Source organism: Bacillus rossius, assembly GCF_032445375.1.
Source record: "Bacillus rossius redtenbacheri isolate Brsri chromosome 9 unlocalized genomic scaffold, Brsri_v3 Brsri_v3_scf9_1, whole genome shotgun sequence".
NCBI classification, from domain to species: domain Eukaryota; kingdom Metazoa; phylum Arthropoda; class Insecta; order Phasmatodea; family Bacillidae; genus Bacillus; species Bacillus rossius.
Window position 1 is genome coordinate 19,780,677 of NW_026962012.1, and position 20,957 is coordinate 19,801,633.

Here is a 20,957-nt window from a genome sequence, read left to right on the forward strand (position 1 = left end):
TGAGTTCCACTTTATCTGCATTCCCTAGTCACATCATTTAAGTCATTTGTGTGCACTTTAGCATTGAGTCATAACCCGATTTCACCGACACAAGGCCACAAATCAATGCAAATAAATAAGCACTTTTTTACTCAGATCTCCTATTGCTGTGTGTGCAAGATCAGACACACATGCATTCCTAAGGTTTGATAACAATTAATGTGATGTTACTTCCAGGTGTTCTAATGTGGTGGCCCCTTGCACATATATAAATGTATATGTTTATAATTACAACAACCAAAATGTTAATTTTAATGAACAAGGAACATTACATCTGTGGTATTTTTTGATAAAAATAACATATTTTTGTTTACAAGTAGTTAATTTATTTCCATGCATAGCGAAATTAAAGATAGTCCGATTAAAGATACTCCTGTAATCTAAATCCGTGCTCTTTGTTTAAAATGTGAGACAGGCCAACAGAACTATTATTTAACAATTAGGGCCAAAACATAATTTTAAAAAAAGTAAATGACAGAAGCAAAAATATGTGTTAATATAAAAAAAAAATATCATCAAGCAAAAGTTATATTGTGTCACACTACATAATATGGGGTTTGAGAAAATTTGGAAGTGTTTTAAAGAATATAAATAAACATAATTAAATATATAGTAAAAAAAGGGTCACCAAAAAAATTTTAAATGTACAAAACTCACTGTTAAGTATGATGTGAGATTACCAGAATCAAACAACAAACACGGTGGCACTAATGATGGTGAGGACAGTGCGTACCTCGTTGCGAGCGTCGCAGCACAAGCGTGCGATACCCTGCAGCAGCGGACACCAGCCGTGCTCCCACAGGGACACGGGCTCAGTGCCTGCCATCTCCTCCTGCCACCAGCTGAAGATGTGCGCAGTGCGTGTGTGCAGCGTGTGCATCAGGTCCAGCAGCTGCAACACAGCACGGCACAACTTCCACCTCTCGCCTCCCCGCCACCGCTATACCTCTCACCCGACCATCACGCCACGCTGCGTGACAACATGACACACTGCCTGTTGCATCACCATAATGTCTAGATGCATCACCTCACACTACCTATCAATAGACTGCAATGGCACGTAACACCTTTTGTGCTACGTACCTGATGCTTGGCTACAGGACAACACCACAAAACAAATTTGGATTACTAAATGCCACGGTACCAGACTACACCACGCACAGTCACAAGGCAATGCGTCTTCACTACACTACACAGCAATAGTCTAATGCCAAGATGCCAGGTATCCTACCACAACACACAACATCTTTTAATGTCTCTACTATTGAATCATGACAAAATTTATTTTATAATTTATGATGGAAACATTTTTTTTTTATCAAAATTTATATATTTTTGTAACTACGAATTTCCAAAGAATATATAATTCAAAGGGAAAAAAAAGAAACTTAATTGGCTGAATATAAAAAGTTAAAGTTAAAGGATCAAAATGAAGACATTGTGTACAGCTGTCGTAGCAAAACCATGTTCACGAGGCTCACACAGACTTAGATTTAATGAGACATCATTTCATAGGAAGAACCAAAGTTGAAAATGTTAACCAAAACTCTAAAATCACCCAAAAATAAAAGCTCTTGGAAAAAAAGGTTGCAAATACACAATTAATTAAAATAAACAAAAACAGGAAACAGAAATTGAAGTCATTTTGAATCACTAAATAGATTCGCCTCTCTATAGTGTTATATAACAAGCAGGAACAGCCCAAAACAACATGAGCAACCTCCATGTGGAGGAATGCCTCGGACAACGGGCGCGGCGTGGGCCCTCGGGCAGGTATGCTGAAGGAAGTCGGGCGAAGAAGCGAGGCGGAACTACAGGTAACTGCTAGCAACCACGTGGGCATCTTGTCTAAGGCTGGCACAGAACATCTGGTGAACAGCAGAAAGGTTAACTCACTGGAAGCATTATAAACTGCTTAAAATTGTTCCCTAAAAAAAGTCAATAAAAAATTAATGATAGTAAATAAAGATAATTCTCAGAAAAGCAAATTTTTAATTTAAAAAGCCAGTAAAAATTATGAAAACCTTTCACAACTAAATTTAAAACAAAAATTTGCCAGGCAAAATTAATTTTTAAACATTTCTGCCAGAGCTAGAAACTGCACAACTCTTAATTTTTCCCTTCTACATTGTCTATTTTCCTCCCTCTCCTTTTCCCCCTCATGCAATATCCTTTCACCCTCTACACTCATTTTTCCTTTCTTACACTTTCCTTTCAGTGCCCTTTCTCCACCATCTTCCCTCTCTCCACCACTCCATCAACCACCTCGACCTTTCTCTACCACTCCACCTCTCCCCTTCCCGCCTTCTTCCATCCTCCTCTTGGATGTTCTCCTCACTCCTTATCCTGTTCCCTCTCCATTCCCCTTTCCTCTCCCAGCTCTTCTCTCACACACATCCTCCCATCCTCTCATTTCACTTTAATCGGATTTTCCTTTAACTCCTCATAAAACGTGTCTATGGCCTCTTACCACCCAAATGTCCCACAGTGAGTGTTATGATTAAATGTTTCGAAAAACGTAGTTAGAGAAGTATCTTGATTTTAAATAAATAGTCATCTCTGTTATTTCTGAATTTTCATAAAGATCGCAGGCTTTCACTGCCATTGTCTGCATTTTCTTGGCTTCTGGTACGCTGGCTCCTGATTGGCTGTCATTGGCCGACTGGCCCAGCCAACCAGACACCAGGGTATAAATTATAAAAGGACCTGCATCCTCTGCACCAGTCAGTCAGACTTGGTCTACCTGATGATGGCAGCTGCAATGACTGCCCAAACGTCGCAAGACAATTACCTGGCACGGCCTACACCCAGAAGCCAAGAAATTTCTGAATTTTCATTTAATGTTTCCCCAACTTTCGAACCATCCAACACCATGAAGAGGTCACCGATGCCGCCAGCAATGAGGATAGAGTTACCAGCTTAAACACCTGGTGGTAGCCACTGGGCACCTCCTCCGGGTCGCTCTCATCCGCGTCGTACGGGTTGGTCGCCAGCTGCTTCTTGCGCGCCGCGTCGCCTTCGTCCCTGCGTCGCGCGGGCCCCTTCCTGCGCATCTTCGCCTCCTTCGCCCTCCGGTCCCGGGGCTTGCCTGCACCACACACAACACGCCCGCCGCCAGTGCTGGCTTGGCTCGTCATCCGCCCAGTCCAGCTCTGCTCACACACGTCTCGAGCCTGACAGCCGCGACCCCAGCACGACACAGTGGGACACTCGTCAAGTACAAACAAGGACGAGTGATGGTTGCATCGGACCGGTGTCACGCCAGTATTAAGTACTTACACAGGGTGAATAAGGTTAACAGATTGAACAATATTATAAAGGGCAATGCTACATGCCACCGTGCATGAACTCTGGAATACGCACGGCGTACTGCCACACTCACTCCAGGAGACAGGGTGCTGCTGTAACTTACACACACACACAAGCTATGCTATGCTATGCTTGTGCTGGCTCCAAGTTACGTGTTTCTAATGTGTAGAACTGTTCAAAGTTTTGACAGCTCCAAGTTATAATTTTATAAGTTATTTACATTTCAAAGTAGTGAGGTATTTGGTTTTGTTTGTGGCGAATGTTTTCATACTTTCGTGTATTCAGGCGTTGTGTGATATAATCAAAGGTGTGGGCGAAGTAGCAACTAATAAACCAGGGCATACGATTTTATTTGTATTTGTTTATTTCAACATCCTAAGTGTGACGGCGTGTGGGACGCCATAAGAGCCCACTGCGTAGGTGGAGAGCGTACCCGACGCTAAGAGCTGACCAGTGGCGAGAACTACGATTGGCTTGGTGTTGAGTTGCACCATAGTGGTTTCTAAAAACTACAGAAGATAATAAACTAGATGTTTTCTGCAAGAAGATTAGCCTTCATTTCACCCATAGGGGGTTTCACGTTCACACCCAAACAATAGATGTTTAGGAAATACTTCTTGTTTGTGGATTTAACATCAGCTGCAGTTTGTCATCTGATCTCTGGAGGTGCCAGACCCATGATGTGGTACATGAAGCTGACATGTTAGAGCTACATTGACCTGCCCAGCAAGGCTAGACTTCTGCCGAGTGTAGCTGCACAATCAGCGGTGGAGAAGCACAGCCTTCAGTGCAGTGAGGAGGAAATGTCTCACACTGTTGCCACAATGATACTACCAGCTTGATCATTGGTTTCATTATTATTTTTAATTTTACTATGTGTTGAATTTTCTAAAACAAAAAAAAAGTCTTTTGACATCATTATTTTAGTTGCATAAACATATATATATATATATATGTGTGTGTGTGTGTGTGTGTGTGTGTGTGTGTGTGTGTGTATGTATATATGTATGCATGTATGTATGTATGTGTATGTGTGTGTATCGAAACAGCAACTATTATTTCACAGGAGTGACTGTATATAGCAGTGGGTAAAATAACAAGGAATTCCATTAATTAAATGCAAAGGTCAAACAGAGCCAAAATGATTAATATTAAATGATATAAAAACATTTGATGACAAAAACCACTGAAACTAAGGTGGCGTATTTCAAATGCATTTCCTTTTATCAAATTATTCTCCTAATGAAATACAAGAAGAAAATGTATTTCCAAAATTTTCATACAAAATTAGAATTTTTTAGCACATTTAAAAATGTTTCATTTCATTATAAAGTTGTGTCTAAAACATTTGTGCTTTTTGGGTATATCTGGCAATGGAGCACAAAGAAACAAGATCAGCGATAATCACAAGATATCGTGCACTGAACAGAGAGAGAAAATGCCCATTCAAATCCTCACTGCAAATTACGGATGAGACACGCTATAGTGAGAAAGTTTTCGGATAATAATGTTTCTCACAAAACCTTTAAGTTTCGTGTCCTTGCTGGGGTTCTTGGAAGTAAAGATGCCATCCAGCTTCACACCTGGATACGTGGAAGCATTCCATCCAAATAACACTTAGGTTCCTCATGGATACTCAGTACCTTGAACGGCATGTACAATGGTGTACATTCCAGGTGGTTCTAGTCAGGAAGTACTTTAATGCCAGTTGTAAGTTTTGATTTCACCTTCTCAAATGTTTTGCCTTGACAGTCATCACTGTATCATTAGCAGGAGGCCACTTCCTACATCCCACGTCCACCTTTCTTTCATTCAAGGTGACGAGGTATCGTTTGTTTTGCAATGAGCACCAGGATGACTGTATCAAAAGGTAATCGCTAGATGCTCCATACACAACACAGGTCAGATAACAGCTTGATGTGGCTGACAGCTGACAGTGTCCCTCCTCTATATGCTGTGCCAGATAACTTGCCTATCTGTGCGATTGAGAATCACTCTCTCCCTAACTTAACGTTACTAAAGTTACGTTACTAACTTTCACGTGAATTTGTTCGTAACCGAGGTTAGATGTTACACATCACTGGCGAGTACTGGAAGATTCAATCACTTTTTTGAAGTGAAAACTTCTATAGGCAGGTTTGGATAGGGAGTAAATTCATGTAAGTCGTCACAGACCTGGTCACGTGACGTGAATGTGTGTGTGTGTGTGTGTATGTGTGTGTGTATGTATGTATGTATGTATGTATGTATATATAGACACACACACACACACACACACTCAGTGGTACGCACGCAGCCAGTACGCGTCTTCAGTCCCTGAACATCAGTGGTGTGCATATGTGAATCAAATGTGTGTATACAGTGTTCAAATTGTGTTTTTGTTCAATATTTATTTTAAATCTTAAGTATATGATTACTGTGCAGTAATAAGTGAGTATAAAATATATTAATATTCTCATACAGATATATTCGTAGTTTGAATAACGAAGAAAACGGAGTCTTTGTAGCAATATGACCTAAAAATTAAGAACATCATTATCTATTTTTTTAATACCTACAATTACTATGCAATGCGTATTTTATAGTATGTTAGGAGTTATTTTACTAAGGTGATAAAACAAATTTGTTGTGTGATAATTAATTTGGATATCTGAAAATAACAACTGTTTGTTTATACAGTAAAACCTTTTTGTTGTGACCCCATTTATTGCGACCACCTCTCTATTACAACCCGATTTCGAGGAACCGTGAAAAATTGCCGAAAATCCGACGAAAATCGGACAGAAAATAAGTTTCTTGTGGTGAGTAGTGTGTTACTGCGTTTCTCTTGCCGAGTGCTGTACTGCCGTAGGCAGCGCATATCTAAAAATAGATACCACTTCCTGTCGACTGCTGTCAGCGCTTGACAACCCCCATTCCACGTCCCTTTGCCGGCAGGGTGCAGATAAAGGTTTTTGTGGCAACGTGTTTACGTTTAGCTTTTTGCGAGTGTCTAGTGTGGTACGCAGTTAAGGCAAAGAAAGCTACCTGCTGGATTTCTCTTGATTTGGATTACTATCGGTTGACAATACACAGCGACCGACTGGATGCACGCCCGCCTTGACTTGTTTTAACTGCCGCAGCTATGTTTATTTTGACAGCTCAAGCAATTATCTTTTCCCGTGGGTTGATAGAAAAAGGTCACTTCACCCAGCATAAAAAAAAAAAGACTACGCCACTTATTGCCCACGCAGGAAACACACTGGCTGCCGTCTGTCTCCCTCGCATTTATCTTTCTTCGAACATTCCACGTCTCACCTCTCGCGTGAGCAATGATGAAGCGACCACGCATTGGGCCGTTTTATGCTTTCTTTGGTGACAGCAGATTGATTTTATTCGGTATATTCATTTTCATAGGACCCTTGCTATTAAAATACATTTATATTTAAGTTTGAAAGCTTGTAAATTCCTTGCCAGAGATAACTGAACTCGAACTTGGTGTCAAAAGTGACATATTTTGACCCCTCCCTCGCCACTTTAGTACCCCATTCATAATAGCCCAATTTTACGAGAGAAGGGAGGGTGAAATGAGCATTTTCTCACTGAAGGTTTTTCAAAGGAAGCGAAGTTGGGGTGTTAAGGGAGGACACTAGATGGTTTGTGTGTCTGGGAGGGTTGAGCTAGCCTTGAAGAATGTTAACGAGCTTAGTGTGCGCCCACTCGCCTTGCAGAAACTACAGCTGTAATAATAATGTTCTAAGTTTTAATGTCTATATGAACATTTTAGGCTAAATTTAAAACTAAAACTTTGGAGGCAGATAAAGGCTAGAATTTTTGAAGCAAATAACATCTGTAGAGGTAAGCAGTTGGGTGTAATTCATTTATACATGTTGAATGGATTGTGAGGTTAAATACAATGTATACTAGGATGATCTCAGCTGCAGAATAAAATAATGTATGTAGGTTTGAGAAAATTAACACTTTCTAATTTGATTGTTTCTTCTCTATATTCTGACAAACAATTTGTTTTAACAAAAAAGTGGGAAAATAAGTGAGTCTTAAACATGCTACTTTTTTTTTTTCTATCTGGTATATATGGGCAGTGATAGGGGTTACTGTTTTCGTTGCCTTGCAAAGAGACCATTTCTTGTAAACCCGCTGGAAAAGATAATTGCCTAAGTTGTCAAGATAAATTACCCCAGTCCCCTACCCACTTGCCATGCGTTAAAACACAAGTTTCTTTGCCCACAATTTGAATGAAACTCACCACTGGGTGGGCACTGAGGCATCTGCTGTGTTCAACTGCATTTTCAATGGACATTTATGTCATATATCTGAAGAAAGTATATGACACTGTTTTAGACTTGAAATATATTCAAATGGTATTCAAGCCAGTGATACATGCCTGAGAGTTAATCAAACAGAATGTTGTTAACCTGTTAATACTATATACTGTAACAAGTGTCAGATGCAAAAAAAAAAAAAAAAAAAAACCTACAAGATAAAATTGCAGATTGATGAACTGCATGAAAATAAAGAGTATACAAGAAGAGAAACACAAAATGATAAGCAAATGTTACTAAAAAATCCTTCGGGAATTGTAGAATTAAAGAATAAAAAACAATTGTAGGTGATAAATTTATTGGGTAATACAAATAGTTATACCTCAGTACTGCCTCTGCTATCGGCTCACAACTCACCTGGATGACGTTGGGCCAACAAGAAACACCCCACCAAAGCTTTATCGAATCACAGGCTGCTACGTTGGGACGTCTCACGAGACAGCAGCCAATGAGTGGGTGATATTTGACCGAGTGTACATAGAACTACGGAGTTAGGTAATCCTGGAGGTCATCGAACCCGCAAATTTTTCCGGTCCCTAATCATTACACATCAATAATGAACATCCATGAGCAGCGAGGGCGAGGCGGTACCTGTGACGAGCGTGGCGTCCACGAAGGTGCGGATGCAGTGGACGCAGTGGTCGAAGTTGTAGGGCGTGATGTGGGCCACGTCGCGCACCAGGAAGGCCAGGCTCTCGCAGCACTTGACCAGGGCAGCCATGCTGTGAGGCTGCAGCTCCTGTGGGGCCTGGGGCAGCGGCCTGGCGCGGGGGTGCAGCGGCGCGATGTCTCCCTCCCGCCCCACCTGCGCACGCCGTCACGCCCTCGTCCACAACCACAGGCCACCGTCTTGATGGTCGTTCACAAGTTGTTAAAACTGAAAATGCCGGCCTCTGATTGGCCGGAGGTCCGCGCAGATAAACGTCTTCAGATCGCGCTGACGCAAAACAACAAAGTAAAAAAAATGGGATGAAAATTTGTAAAGTCACTACATATTTAAATTGTAAAACACTTGTAAAATATGATAATCTTTGACAATACAATATTTATCTAGTTCGTTGACGGCATTAACTGGTCCTCAGATGTAACACTGGCCTGTCTCGTACTATAACAAATGGCCATCTTCAGTTTTTCAGGCGAGGTTTCGGAAAAGCAAAGTAAACTAAAACTAACACAGCCTAACCCAGGTTCCAACTGCTGGCCATCGGGAATGCAAGTTGAAGTGCCACTCTGTTTGTTGAAATCGTGAATTATTAAATACGTAACTTTTTTTTTTTGGGAATGTAAAAATAAAAATAATTTCAGTGGCACAGATTTAACATTACATATTAAAACATTAGTTACCAGATGAAACTTCTCTTCTTTGCTTGCTACTAACTAAACAAACTGCCTTTACAACAGCCTTTATTTCACTTCCTGGGAAGTACATCAAATTTAATTCTAATAACTGGCATTACATAAACTAACAGTCTCTTTACGACTTTGCCTCGTGCAGATCCCAATGTCATCAAGCAATGCGTGGAGTCAAGTGGAGAGGTTCTGTTTCCATCGACCACTCAAGCAGGGGCTTCGATGCTCTTTACACGTTTACACAATATAGTGGCAAGTGACTGGCCCGTAACTTCAGTTTACAAAGTGTTTCATTTATTCATACACACATTTTATAGCTCGCCCTTTCATATCACCAGTGCACTACAACAAATCTACTTTTTTTTAATTATGTATCTAATTTTATGTTTTGTTTGTACGTAAATACATGAAGAATGTGATTGGGAATCACTTTTACTTTGGCATCAATGTGAGGTAAAAATATGAAGTACGGATGATACATCCTTATAAAAACAAGACTGTCACAGTGTACAATGGTGTGAATGGTTTAAAATGAAAATTAAAAAAAGACACTTCTAAATTACATATAATGTTGCTGAATGAAAAATTATTGTAACAGTAGTTTGCAAATCATAAGTTTAGGTAGTTTTTGCAGAAGGTAAGGTACTGAAATTTGAGGGTGGTTAGAAATTTCATTTCCCAAAAACTGCTATGCCTCGCTTCAATGAAGACGAGACAACACAATCCGGACACACCACCAGGAGTAATCCAAGCAACACAAAAAAAATTAGACCAAAAATCAAAACTGCTTAACCAATTAATTATTAACTCGTGATTCGTGAGATGCCGTTTCATAAAAACTAAAAACAAACAGATGGATTACACGTAGGTTTGCCCCAAAAATTATAGACATGATCAAAAAAGAATAATTAATTTTTTTTTTTTTTCAAAACTTGCAGAACATTTGATGCTGGTAAAGAATTTACAATTTGCTACACTAGAGTCCCGTTATAGCGAGGTGTCACGGTTCCGGGTTTGATCCTCGCTATAACCGTGTCCTCGCTATAACCGAATTGGACAAATTTTGGCCCCCAAAAAATAAAAATTAATAGAAAATAGCATAAAAATTGTGTTTAAACCTGTATAATTGGAAAATAACAGGTTATATTAACGAAATCTTAATTTCTGTGAGAAGATGTGTGTATTCTCTTTAAAACGATACCCCATAAGTACGGATGCGATCACCGATTGCGTCAAAATAACCAGAATACCCTGCCACGCCACGTAAGTATAGCATCTTGGCCTGCTATCTATTGACGCGGGCTGTCTGTTAGCGGCCATGTTGGTTCGGGATGTAGCTAACAGGTGGTGCTAGTGTAGCGCGACGATTTAATTCCTTACAAAAAAAGCAGGAGTGCGGCTGCGGCAACGCACGTACGCCTCAAAAGTAATAGTCGCTGGAAGACTATACTTTTTTCATTTAAAGAAACCTGTCAACTTTTTTAGAAAATAAATTTGGGATTAAACTCAAACCATCACCACCCCTTTCCCGGACAGATACCACAACTGACCGAAACAAAAGTTACAAGAAAACTTCCCTAGCGATTCGGAAATAAATACGGTAGTGCCTACTAGAGGTGTAAAAGTAACGAAAAAATGTGTACCCGTATGTATTCGTTACTATAACAATTAGTACTTGTTACTATCGTTACGTTACTTGTTACTTCTGATACCGCATAAGGCATAACATGCTATGTTATGTTGCAGCAACGAATCCAGTCGTATTGCGTACGCGTACAGTATGACGTCGCGTAAATAATAATAAATAGAATATAAACAAATAACAATATTTGATAATTAATAGTTTTTGTTAACCATGAAGCAATTAAATCTCATTAGAGTGGCTTTTTAATATTATCTCTTTTAAGATAACAACCAAAAAAACGTGAAAATACGCGATTATAAAAACAAAAACATACATATTTCTAATTTGTAAAAAATACTTTCTTACGTTATTTCTGTTCCAATCTCAAACTTTGTCTACACACGGCACAGGTAACTAACGGAAGTTTGATAAAAGAAAGAAAGGATGGGATTCTATTTTTAAAGCCACGCACTTAGGTGGCGACTGCACGGCTGAAGAATGTGACAGGCGTCAACGGCAAGATGTCTAGGGGCGAGCGAGAGGGGTGGAGATAAAGCAGACAAATAACAAAAGCGCGCTTCAAGCGATCACGCCGTAAATTCCTCAAAAATACCTCGTTATAGCCGTGTTCTCGCTATTACCGTGCTCGCTATAACGAGATTCTACTGTATATGCTCATAACTTTACATACCAACATAAAAAATGTCAATACTATAGCCTAATTAAATTTTCTACCACCCTTGTACGTAACTTTTTTGCATGAATAACAAAACAAATTAATTTACAAAACTTTACAAAAACATAAAACCAAAATTAGGGATGGGGCGAATCCTGATTTCCTCGAATCCGAATCCTAACTCGAATCCTCGACTGGAATTGCCGAATCTCGAACCCAAACCCGAATCTTTTAATAGATGATGTCCACATATCTAATGTAAGTGAGATGTATTCTGCTTGCACTAAAAGTCCCTTGACTTTATCACATGTAGATTGGTACATTTCTGGTATAAGTGTATATAAAGACAACAATTTTTTCTTGAGAAATTTCAGTTTTAGTACAGATTAGCAGTTAGGATTTTTTCTATAAATAAGCTAGAGGTCTGGGAGCCTAAGAATTTTACTTCGAGCCGAGCTCGAGCTTTTGTGGTACAGTTACACTTTTGGGAAATTATTTTTATCTTAAACTTAATATCATGTTTGAATAAAGTATTAAAATGAAGTGGGCTTATTAATTTTGGGTAACTATTTACAGAGTGTGTTTACATTTTGCACTGCTAGAAAAAAAATAACATTTTTTTTCATTGAATCTTACCTGTTTCCATTGGTTCATTAGTAACTGATATCATCCAACTAACATAACCAAGTATATGTTTGTGTAAATGTAACATATCTTTGGAAAAATTTCACCCTTGTCCATTTTTCTGGAGTCCTTACTGAGCTTCAACAAACTTAGCACCAAAAATCATGTTGTTTGAAAAGTACATTCACATTGTTTCAACATTTCCACTTTTCAGCACAATAATTCTGAGAGAGATTGTCACAGAGTATTAAATTCTGTTCTTTAATCTATCATTCAGAACAATAATTTGTTCTGCACGTTCAGGAGTTAAATTAGCTCTACGATTGGAGATAGTGTTTCCAGCAAAAGAGAAGCGTCTCTCGCTGGCAACCTGCTTGGCTGGAATGCTTTAGTAAAATTCCTTAACCTCAAAATTAGTGTCATAAATATCTGTAACTAGTCATTAAAGTTTATTCAATTGAAAGTAATAAAAATAAAAACATTTTACTTCATTCAATTTACACTTGCAAAAAAAAACATACACACAATAAACCTACATGGAAATTAAAGTCTTTTTCAATATCCTGAAGTCTGAAATATGTTTACTCATGTCATTAAATGTAGAGCTGTATTGAAGAAGCTGATTTTGCCAATATTTAGTTGAATCGGCATTTCTGCCGACTTCCGATACAGTACGCTCGTTAATTTTCGGCCGATATTACTGAAAAACGAAAGAGACTGCCATAACCTAAAAATCCACGAGTACCATTTTCACTTTTCGTAGTAGTACTGCATTCTTTCAGATCGCATTATTTCTTAGCAACATGTGCCAACCGTACATATCAAAGTTTAACATCCTTTTTTTTTTTTAACAATGTTCTTTAATTTAATATGTCATAAATAAATAATACATTACTATCACGGTAAATATACATCTCAGTTGTTACGGTAACTATAGTGCAAATATGGTAGCTATCATGCTTCTGTAGTAATTATGGTATTCTACAAAGAATCTTTAGTTCTTATTGTGGTATTTATCTTAAAATAACTACATATTGGGTTTGTACTGTAGTTATGGTACATCATCCATATTCTTCGTATGTTGTTCATTTGTCTTTTCTTTATATTTACGTGAGCCCTTATTTGAGACTAGGGATGCAACATCGCTCTTAAAAACATCGATATCACGAACATCGATGTTCAAACGAAAAAGCATCGATGTCAAAAAACATCGTTCTGACAACCGATACATCGATGTTTTAACCGATATTTTTAAATATCAGGAGAAACATGCCAAAATGATTTAAACTATAGTATGTAGCCAAAAACCATACCTACTACAGATTCATGACCACAATATCCACAACTTAATTACAGTCGAGTCTCGTGCATAACAAAAACATGTATTAAAAGCAAATTCTGCTACCAAAAACTTAAAAATCCGCATGAACTACTTGACCAGCTCTCAGTAAACTTCAGAGTTGTGGACAAATTTAAATGACTACAACTTCACAACATTAGCAGAAGTAAAGGTAAACATTAAAGGGCATGTCCATAATGTAAATGTATGTAAAGCTGGCCGTCTGTTCGGGGTTTATGTGTGTCAGTGAAGCGGGATGATAAGCACGACGCTTGCTGGTGCTTCTAGCGCAGTGTCTCCTCTGGACTGGCGTGCGGTCTTCTCCTCGTCACAGGATAACTGAGAGAACTGAGCGGTGACCGTGACATTATATGGCCGAGAAATGAAGATAAAGGTGTACTGCACTGCCCTTAAGTGGTTTCAAGATTCTGTATCGGTTGTTTTATCCCTAAAAATTACTCCGAAAACACGCCTTTTAGCCATTTTCACTCTACTAAAAACACATTTTAAAAACTTAATCCGAATTCAAAAGTACCTTTCGGCATTCAGCAAACACTTAAATGCTTTTTGTAAACAGACCCCACTCCTATATCTTGAGTAGTTTTCAAATTGCGTTGTTTTTCCTGAAGCTCTGCGCACCGTATGTGTGCCCGGGTAGAATGTGGCCTTAAGACACAGGCTTACTTAAAATAAAATTACCCTAGTTTTTTTATGTTTTTAGTTATCATTTCGTGAATATATTGTAAATAGTACAGATCATGAGATATCTATTTATCCAAAAACCATTGCAATACGACATTTAGTTTTCAAGAAACGTTTTTTTTTTTACTTTCGATACTTATAAAACTTACATTTTTAAGTATAAATAAAAGTAGGTAAATGCTAAACCATTTTGGTTGGTATCCTTATCATTTTTTCCCAGTATTTTAAGAAGTCCAAAATCATTTAAAAAATAAATAATTTTCTACACAATTTATTTTTAATTAAAAAAATAGGGAAAAAGCATGAAGTGTATGTGCAGGTTTAAAATGTAACATTAATTTTCTCGATAGAGCTAGTGAGACCATATCAGTACCAGTGGCGTAGCCAGGATTTGTGTATGGGGGTGTTAAGAAGCATGCCGCCCCCCCCCCCCCCACTCACCCGTATTAAAACGGGCGGTCCGGGGGTCCTCCCCCGAGAAAATTTGGATTTTAAGGTGTAAAATAGTGCTATTTTAACAGTTTTCGGTTCTTAAATTTGAATATTGTAATGGTAAAATTTTTATTAATTTTAATATGAAATTTGTTTGAGTGATGGATAAGAAATTAATTAAAGATTTGTTGCTAGGGGGGGGGGGGAGGTTTGAACCCCTAACCCCCCCCCCCCCCCTCCCTGGCTATGCCACTGATCAGTACCAATCAATAGCTTGTATTTACAACAAGCTATGAAATTGTCCATAAAGTCTCGCTGCTTTTCCCCTATATTTCTCAAACTTTTAAAGAAAATTCTTATGTAAACAAATTTTTTTAACCGTATTCATTTTTTCCAAATGATTTTACACATCTTAAAGTACTGGGAAAAATTTATACTGAAATCAACCAAATAGTTCAGTATTTACAACATTTATGATACCTACCTACTTAAAAATGTAGGTTTTTATAGTAAGTATAGAAAGTTTAAAAAATTGTATCTTAAAAACTAAATGTCGTATCGTAATGTTATTTTATATATTCAATAAATATTCATGAAATGATAGCCAAAATATTATAAAAAACTAAGGCAATTTTAATGATGAACGATGTCGATATTTTTGGACTTTTACGTCGATGCATCGGCGATGTATCGCTCTTCAAAACATCGATGCTAACATCGATGTTTCATGAACGATACATCGATGTTTTCAAAACATCGATGTATCGTTTGCATCCCTATTTGAGACAGGAAGTTTCAGAAAAAATGTTAACGGACTTTATATCACACATTTAATGGCGTAAATGATGAGACCTCGGGCAATTTAAACGCTTTATACGGAAAAACCTACCATGCGGGACCTCGTAAGCGAGTTTTACTGTATTTTTTTCCCGTAAATAGTAAAAACCGAATCCTTTGAGGAATCCTATACCAGACCCGCCGAACCTTCGAATCCCTAGGATTCGGCGGATTCGGCGGATATTGGATTCGGTCGCCCCATCCCTAACCAAAATGCATAAGGTCAAAATGAATAAACTTAATGTTTTCAAGTCAGTGTTTTTTGTTGTGAGGTTTTGTCTAAGCATGGCTTCTTACTGAAGCAGCTCGACGGCTGTTCCCCCCCTCCGGATACTCATCATGTACACTTAGCGATAACACCTCATACCACAAAATAAAACCAACTAATCTTCCAAACAAACAAAATACAACAGTCGTTACATTTTTCACAATCAGTTTTTCACATGAATACCTTCAGATGCACAGTACATCCTGTGCATTTAGAGTACCTCTATCCTCACTGCAACTGGACAACTGATTGCACTAAATACTAAAATGTTCACATGCAGCACTTGATCTCCCATCATTCTATTCTTCCGCTCCTTCCCTCCCCCCGTTTCCCTCCGTGATGATTTCCCCTCCTCCGTGTGTTTCAGCGTCTGCTGGTAGGGTTCGACAGCTGCTCAGGATCAGGGCACCGACCCTTGCCGAGCATTCCTTCTGTTATTTTGTTCAGTTTATTTCTCTATTGTAAAGTCTCACTGCCATGCTTGTTCCACTTTGATTGCGTTCTTTACTTGTTCCTTTAAAAAGTAAAACAAATGTAAATTTTTGTTTTTGTTTTTTAATAACAAACTGTATAAAGTGCATTTATGAACTACATTTAACATTCACCTTGATTTGGTCAAAAAATTTTAAATTGTGTTATTAGTAATGTAACACCCCTCGTGCCTCAAAATAGAATTATTTGGAATTAATTAAAAGAGCCTTGGAAACAAGCTGGAAAAAAAAATACGTTAAATGAAATGATTTACCAGAGGCGACACGAGGTGGGAACAAACACAATTTAGGAACTTCCAGTAACAAGCAAAGGGGAAGTTGTAGGATCGTTATAATCAATAAAATAAAAAGTACACGATTAACTTGATCTATAGTTTCCCTGTTTTATTTGCCCTGATTCATTATCATGTTTCCATTATTTTAACATACACGCAAAAGGTTTTAACAATTTTCAAAGATTAACAAAAGGAAAACGAAAATAGGGGGCCGGCCCGCGAATCTTTAAATAAGTTACATTCTTAGTTTGACATCTAAACATTTGCATAATAAGATGATTATATTGATAATTAGTTCTATTTGTTTTACATTTTCTTGAGAAAAACACTGGTCGCTGGTGGGTTGGTCATCCGGTGAAGATAGTTCGTAGTTAGGTAAGGGGGAAATGTTGAATTTACATTACCACTCCGGGGTCTTTAAACGATCACTTCGGGTGGTAGAAAAGTTTCTTCTAATGTTTCTTCCCACGGAACAGGGAAAGGGGGGGGAGGCCACGAGATGAGAGCCTCAATCTCTCCCGGTCATCGAACCCTGTCTGCAACAGTCCAAATCAAAACTGATTAGAACTGGTATACAGGCAGTCTATGGGGCAGAAAATGCCCGGAAAAAAATTTAAAGGGAAAAAGGAGGGTTCGCGAATTATCACTCACCAAAACAGGGGAGTTGCCCAGCACGCTGCAGTCGTGGAGTCAGCCAGGCTCGGAAGCTCGCGAATTGCGCGGCAGGACGCGGATGATTTCTTCATAATAATAAATTTCAAAGAGAAAAATTTCTAAGGCAAATAACTAAACTATGCAGACAGACTAAGCTACTAGAATTAACTGGAGGGATAGCATCCCTTATACGAAGCGACTACATAGTCGTTAGCGGTCGGATTAAGTCTCGCCGATTCGCCGATACTCGATGGAGGACTGTCTGCAGACGCGACGCGAGTTGGTCTGTGTCGCTGGAAGTTGCGTCCCGTAATTAAAAATGCCCACCGGCTCTAACAGGTGGAAGAGGGGGGTGTCTGGGCCGCCGAAAAATACCGAAGTTGCCCGAATGCGGGCGGAAAAAAAACTCTAGCAGGAGTCTTGAAGTTGGCCACACTGGGCGACCGTAGCGATCTCTGTCGGAGGGGGTCTGAGTTGAAAACAATCGACTCGACCACGGCGTCCATATAACACAAGGCAAAGCAGGTGCTGCTCCCTGGCGGCCTACAGGGCAAGTTGGCTGGGTGGTTAGCGAGTTTGCCGCTAGGTGTCGCGGGGTGGTCCATCCTGGCACACACATTTTTTTTATGCAAGGCATCCTGGGAGACGGTCGCTGTTGTCCAGGGGGTTACGACCGGTCATTGGTCTTACTTGGAACTGTGAGGGGGGGGGGGGGGGGGGTAAAATGCAACGTTGGTGGGAAACTACGCCCCGTCGTGGCTACCGAGGGGCGAATATAACACTACGACGTGATGAAAAAGGCGGATCTCAGCTCGTCTCTGCGAACTGGTCGCCTGCAAGCTACAGCCTTGCCTATGCAGTTAGAGTCACGAAGGGAAATAATATAACTGGCTTGAGGCGTGACTGAAGGCGGGGGAAATGGTAAGCGGGCTGCCAGTCAGTGATTAGACCAGCAGAATATCCGATACGCCGATGGGAAAGGGGCTCCAGAGCACTGAGACAAAGTTTAACTCAGAGGAGTACACCGGACTAACAAATTAAAATTACACTATAGTAGGGCAAATAAAATTTCTACACAAAAATTTAAAATCATAATAAAATTTTAAAATATATCGTGTCGAATTTACAAATTAACGGCACATACTTCCCCCCTGAAAGACGGAGTCAGGGTGGCCCACTTGAGCCACCAAAAACCTGGGTTCCAGAAACTTACCCTGTACCAGGATCTACTGTAGTAAACTACTTACAATGGCTAACAATTCTTAAGTGTCTAAATAACGGCTAAAACTTACAGATAACTTATTGAATTAGGGGCGCCCCTATAAACTAGACAACTTAATGTAACACTTCTTAACATAAATTTTTTATAAACTAGTACCATGGATTTTTTTATTTTACTTATGATTATTACCTAGGTTTTTTGTTATATCAACACGTTGGTTGAGTATGGCATGCCGTAGTAGGAAAGCTGTTCCTTGTATAAAGAAACACAGTGAAGAGTGCCCTCATTTTAGGTTGGGGTGTACTTTCTTCAACTGAGAAATGTGCGCGCGCGCGCGATATTCGCCGGAGCTGGGGTCGGCTAACGCGACCGTGACTGGCGTGAGGTATCGCTGGATCTGCCAGGGGCCATTCCAACAATATGAAAGCTTGGCTGACCTCTTTTCGATCGCCTTGCTGAGTGTGTGTGCTCTGCACAACACTAAATCTCCTACTCTGTAGGGATTGGGATAGCGTTTCTTGTTATATTTTTGCCTGCTTGCCTCGTGGGCCAAGTTCAGGTTTTTACGAGCTCTACTCCAGACTTCCTTAATGTTCCTGGGGTCGTCTGGTAGTAACTCTTTTAACGTCCATTGATTAGAGAGTGGGGTGTTGGGCTGGTACGTAAACATGAGTTCAAACGGTGTTGTTTTGTGACTTTCATGTCTGGCGGAATTGAAAGCCATTTGCAACCACACGAGATTGGAATCCCACCTATCCTGCGAGTTCGCATGGAATGCTATCAAGGCAGACCGGAGGTTTCGGTTGAAACGCTCCGCATGCGAAGGCTGGGGGTAGTAGGGAGTCGTGGTCACGTGCTGAATGCCGTGTGAAAAACACATGTTTTTGAACTGAGTCGATTTAAAGTTTGTGGCATTATCGGAGACAATAATGGAAGGTACTCCGGATATTTTGAAAATATAATTTTGGAGGGCTCGAATGGTGATTTCGGCCGTGGCTCTTCTAACAGGGATTAGCCACACAAATTTTGAGAATGCATCTACGCATACTAGAAGCATCGAATTTCCGTCTTTTGACCTTGGGAAGGGTCCCACAAAATCTATGAAAAGCTTTTGCGTGGGCCTTTCGGCCACGTCAGAACTTAAATAGCCGAACTGGGTCTGCTGCGCAGGCTTACTCAATGCACATAATTTGCACAATTTCACCCTTTGCGTTATATCCTTGTGCATTCCGTCCCAGATAAAATTCCTGCGAATGTTTTCAATTGTTTTGAAAATTCCTAAGTGTGCGCCCAAAGGTGACGAGTGGTAATATTGAAAAACCATGTCCCTGAGATTCTGAGGTAGGGCTATTCTGAAATTTTTTGCTTGTTGTGTCCTTCGGTAAAGTATGCCTTTTGAAAGTTTGTAATATTTTGGAGGTGAGCCTGATTTTATTTGGTTAATTATGTCGGACAATTGTGGGTCAGAATTTTGATTTGATTGTATGTCGGAAAATGCTAGAGGAAAATCTGTTAACAATGCGTGGCAGGCAATAGGATTGTTTTCCTGAATCTCGCAGTTGGAAGGATTCTCGAACATTCGAGAAAGAGTATCTGCCACGATGTTCTGTGAACCACGAATGTGTTGGATTTGAAATTTCAGAGAAGCTATCTTGACAATCCAGCGTCCTAATTTGCCTAATTGCTTGGGGTGAGCCAAAAGCCAAGCAAGGGCCTGATTATCGGTTTCCAGCAGAAATTCTTTGTGTTCCAAATAGGGCCGGAACTTATCTATGCCGAAAACTACAGCAAGGCACTCAAGTTCGTATACCGAGGAGGCTTTCCTCTCCTGGTGTGTTAGGGTGCGGGAGGCGAAAGCTATTGGTTGCCTGCAGCCATCGAATTCTTGTGACAACACGGCCCCAATGGCCACACTGGATGCATCGGTTTGCAAAATAAAAGGTTTACTGAAATCAGCCATTCTAAGTACTGGAGGGCTAGCTATTGCATGTTTTAGAAAATTAAAAGCTTTGTCCTGTTCTGGACCCCAATTGAAAACGGAATTTTTTTTACGTAGAGCATTCAGTGGTGCTGCATGCTCAGCAAAATTGGGTATGAATTTGGCGTAAAAATTTGCCATGCCAATATACCTGGAAATGCCCTTAGCATCTTTAGGGGGTTGGAAATCCTTTATCGCTTGTGTGCGATTAGGGTCAATGGTTACTCCTCGACTTGAAATCAGGTGTCCGAGGAAAGAAATTTCCTGCACTGCAAATTTCACCTTCTTTGTATTAACAGTGAGTCCGGATTTACGTAGGCGCTTAAGGACTTCTTGCAAATGAGCCATATGCTCTTCAAAAGATTCTGAATAAACAACAACGTCATCAAGATAATTAAACACAAATTTGAATTTCAGATCGCCGAAAATTTGGTCTAGAAGGCGTGTTAACACTTGGGCGCCTGTGGCTAGGCCAAAGGGTACTACCTTGTATTGATACAGATTCCACGGGACGCAGAAACTTGTGACGTGTTTTGACTCTGGTGTTAGTGGTATTTGATGATAGGCCGAATTTAGGTCAAAGACGCTGAAAAATTTGGCTTTACTGAACCAGTGACATGCCGAATTTAGGTCTGGTAATGGCGTCATCTCTACTTCAATTTGCCGATTTACGCGGCGGAAATCGACCACCATGCGGTGACCTTGGCCTTGGTCCTTGGGTACTAAAAATGCCGGGGAGGCGAAACTGGAAGTGGAAGGTTCGATAACATCTTTGTCCAATGAATTTTGTATGTGATCCCGCATTATCTGCATTT

At 39.8% G+C, this 20,957-nt stretch overlaps 1 protein-coding gene across 4 annotated transcripts in view; it reads right to left on the reverse strand.

The window, feature by feature from the left end:
• LOC134542646 (Golgi-specific brefeldin A-resistance guanine nucleotide exchange factor 1) overlaps positions 1–20,957 on the reverse strand; it is a 135,270-nt gene that overhangs the window by 38,566 nt on the left and 75,747 nt on the right. For all 4 annotated transcript variants that reach the window (XM_063387052.1, XM_063387053.1, XM_063387054.1 and 1 more), the window contains exons 26-28: positions 8,262–8,475; positions 2,955–3,127; positions 773–931 (exon numbers count right to left, since the gene is read on the reverse strand). In XM_063387052.1, coding sequence (XP_063243122.1) covers positions 773–931; positions 2,955–3,127; positions 8,262–8,475 — 546 coding nt within the window. The remainder of the gene's footprint in view (positions 1–772; positions 932–2,954; positions 3,128–8,261; positions 8,476–20,957) is intronic.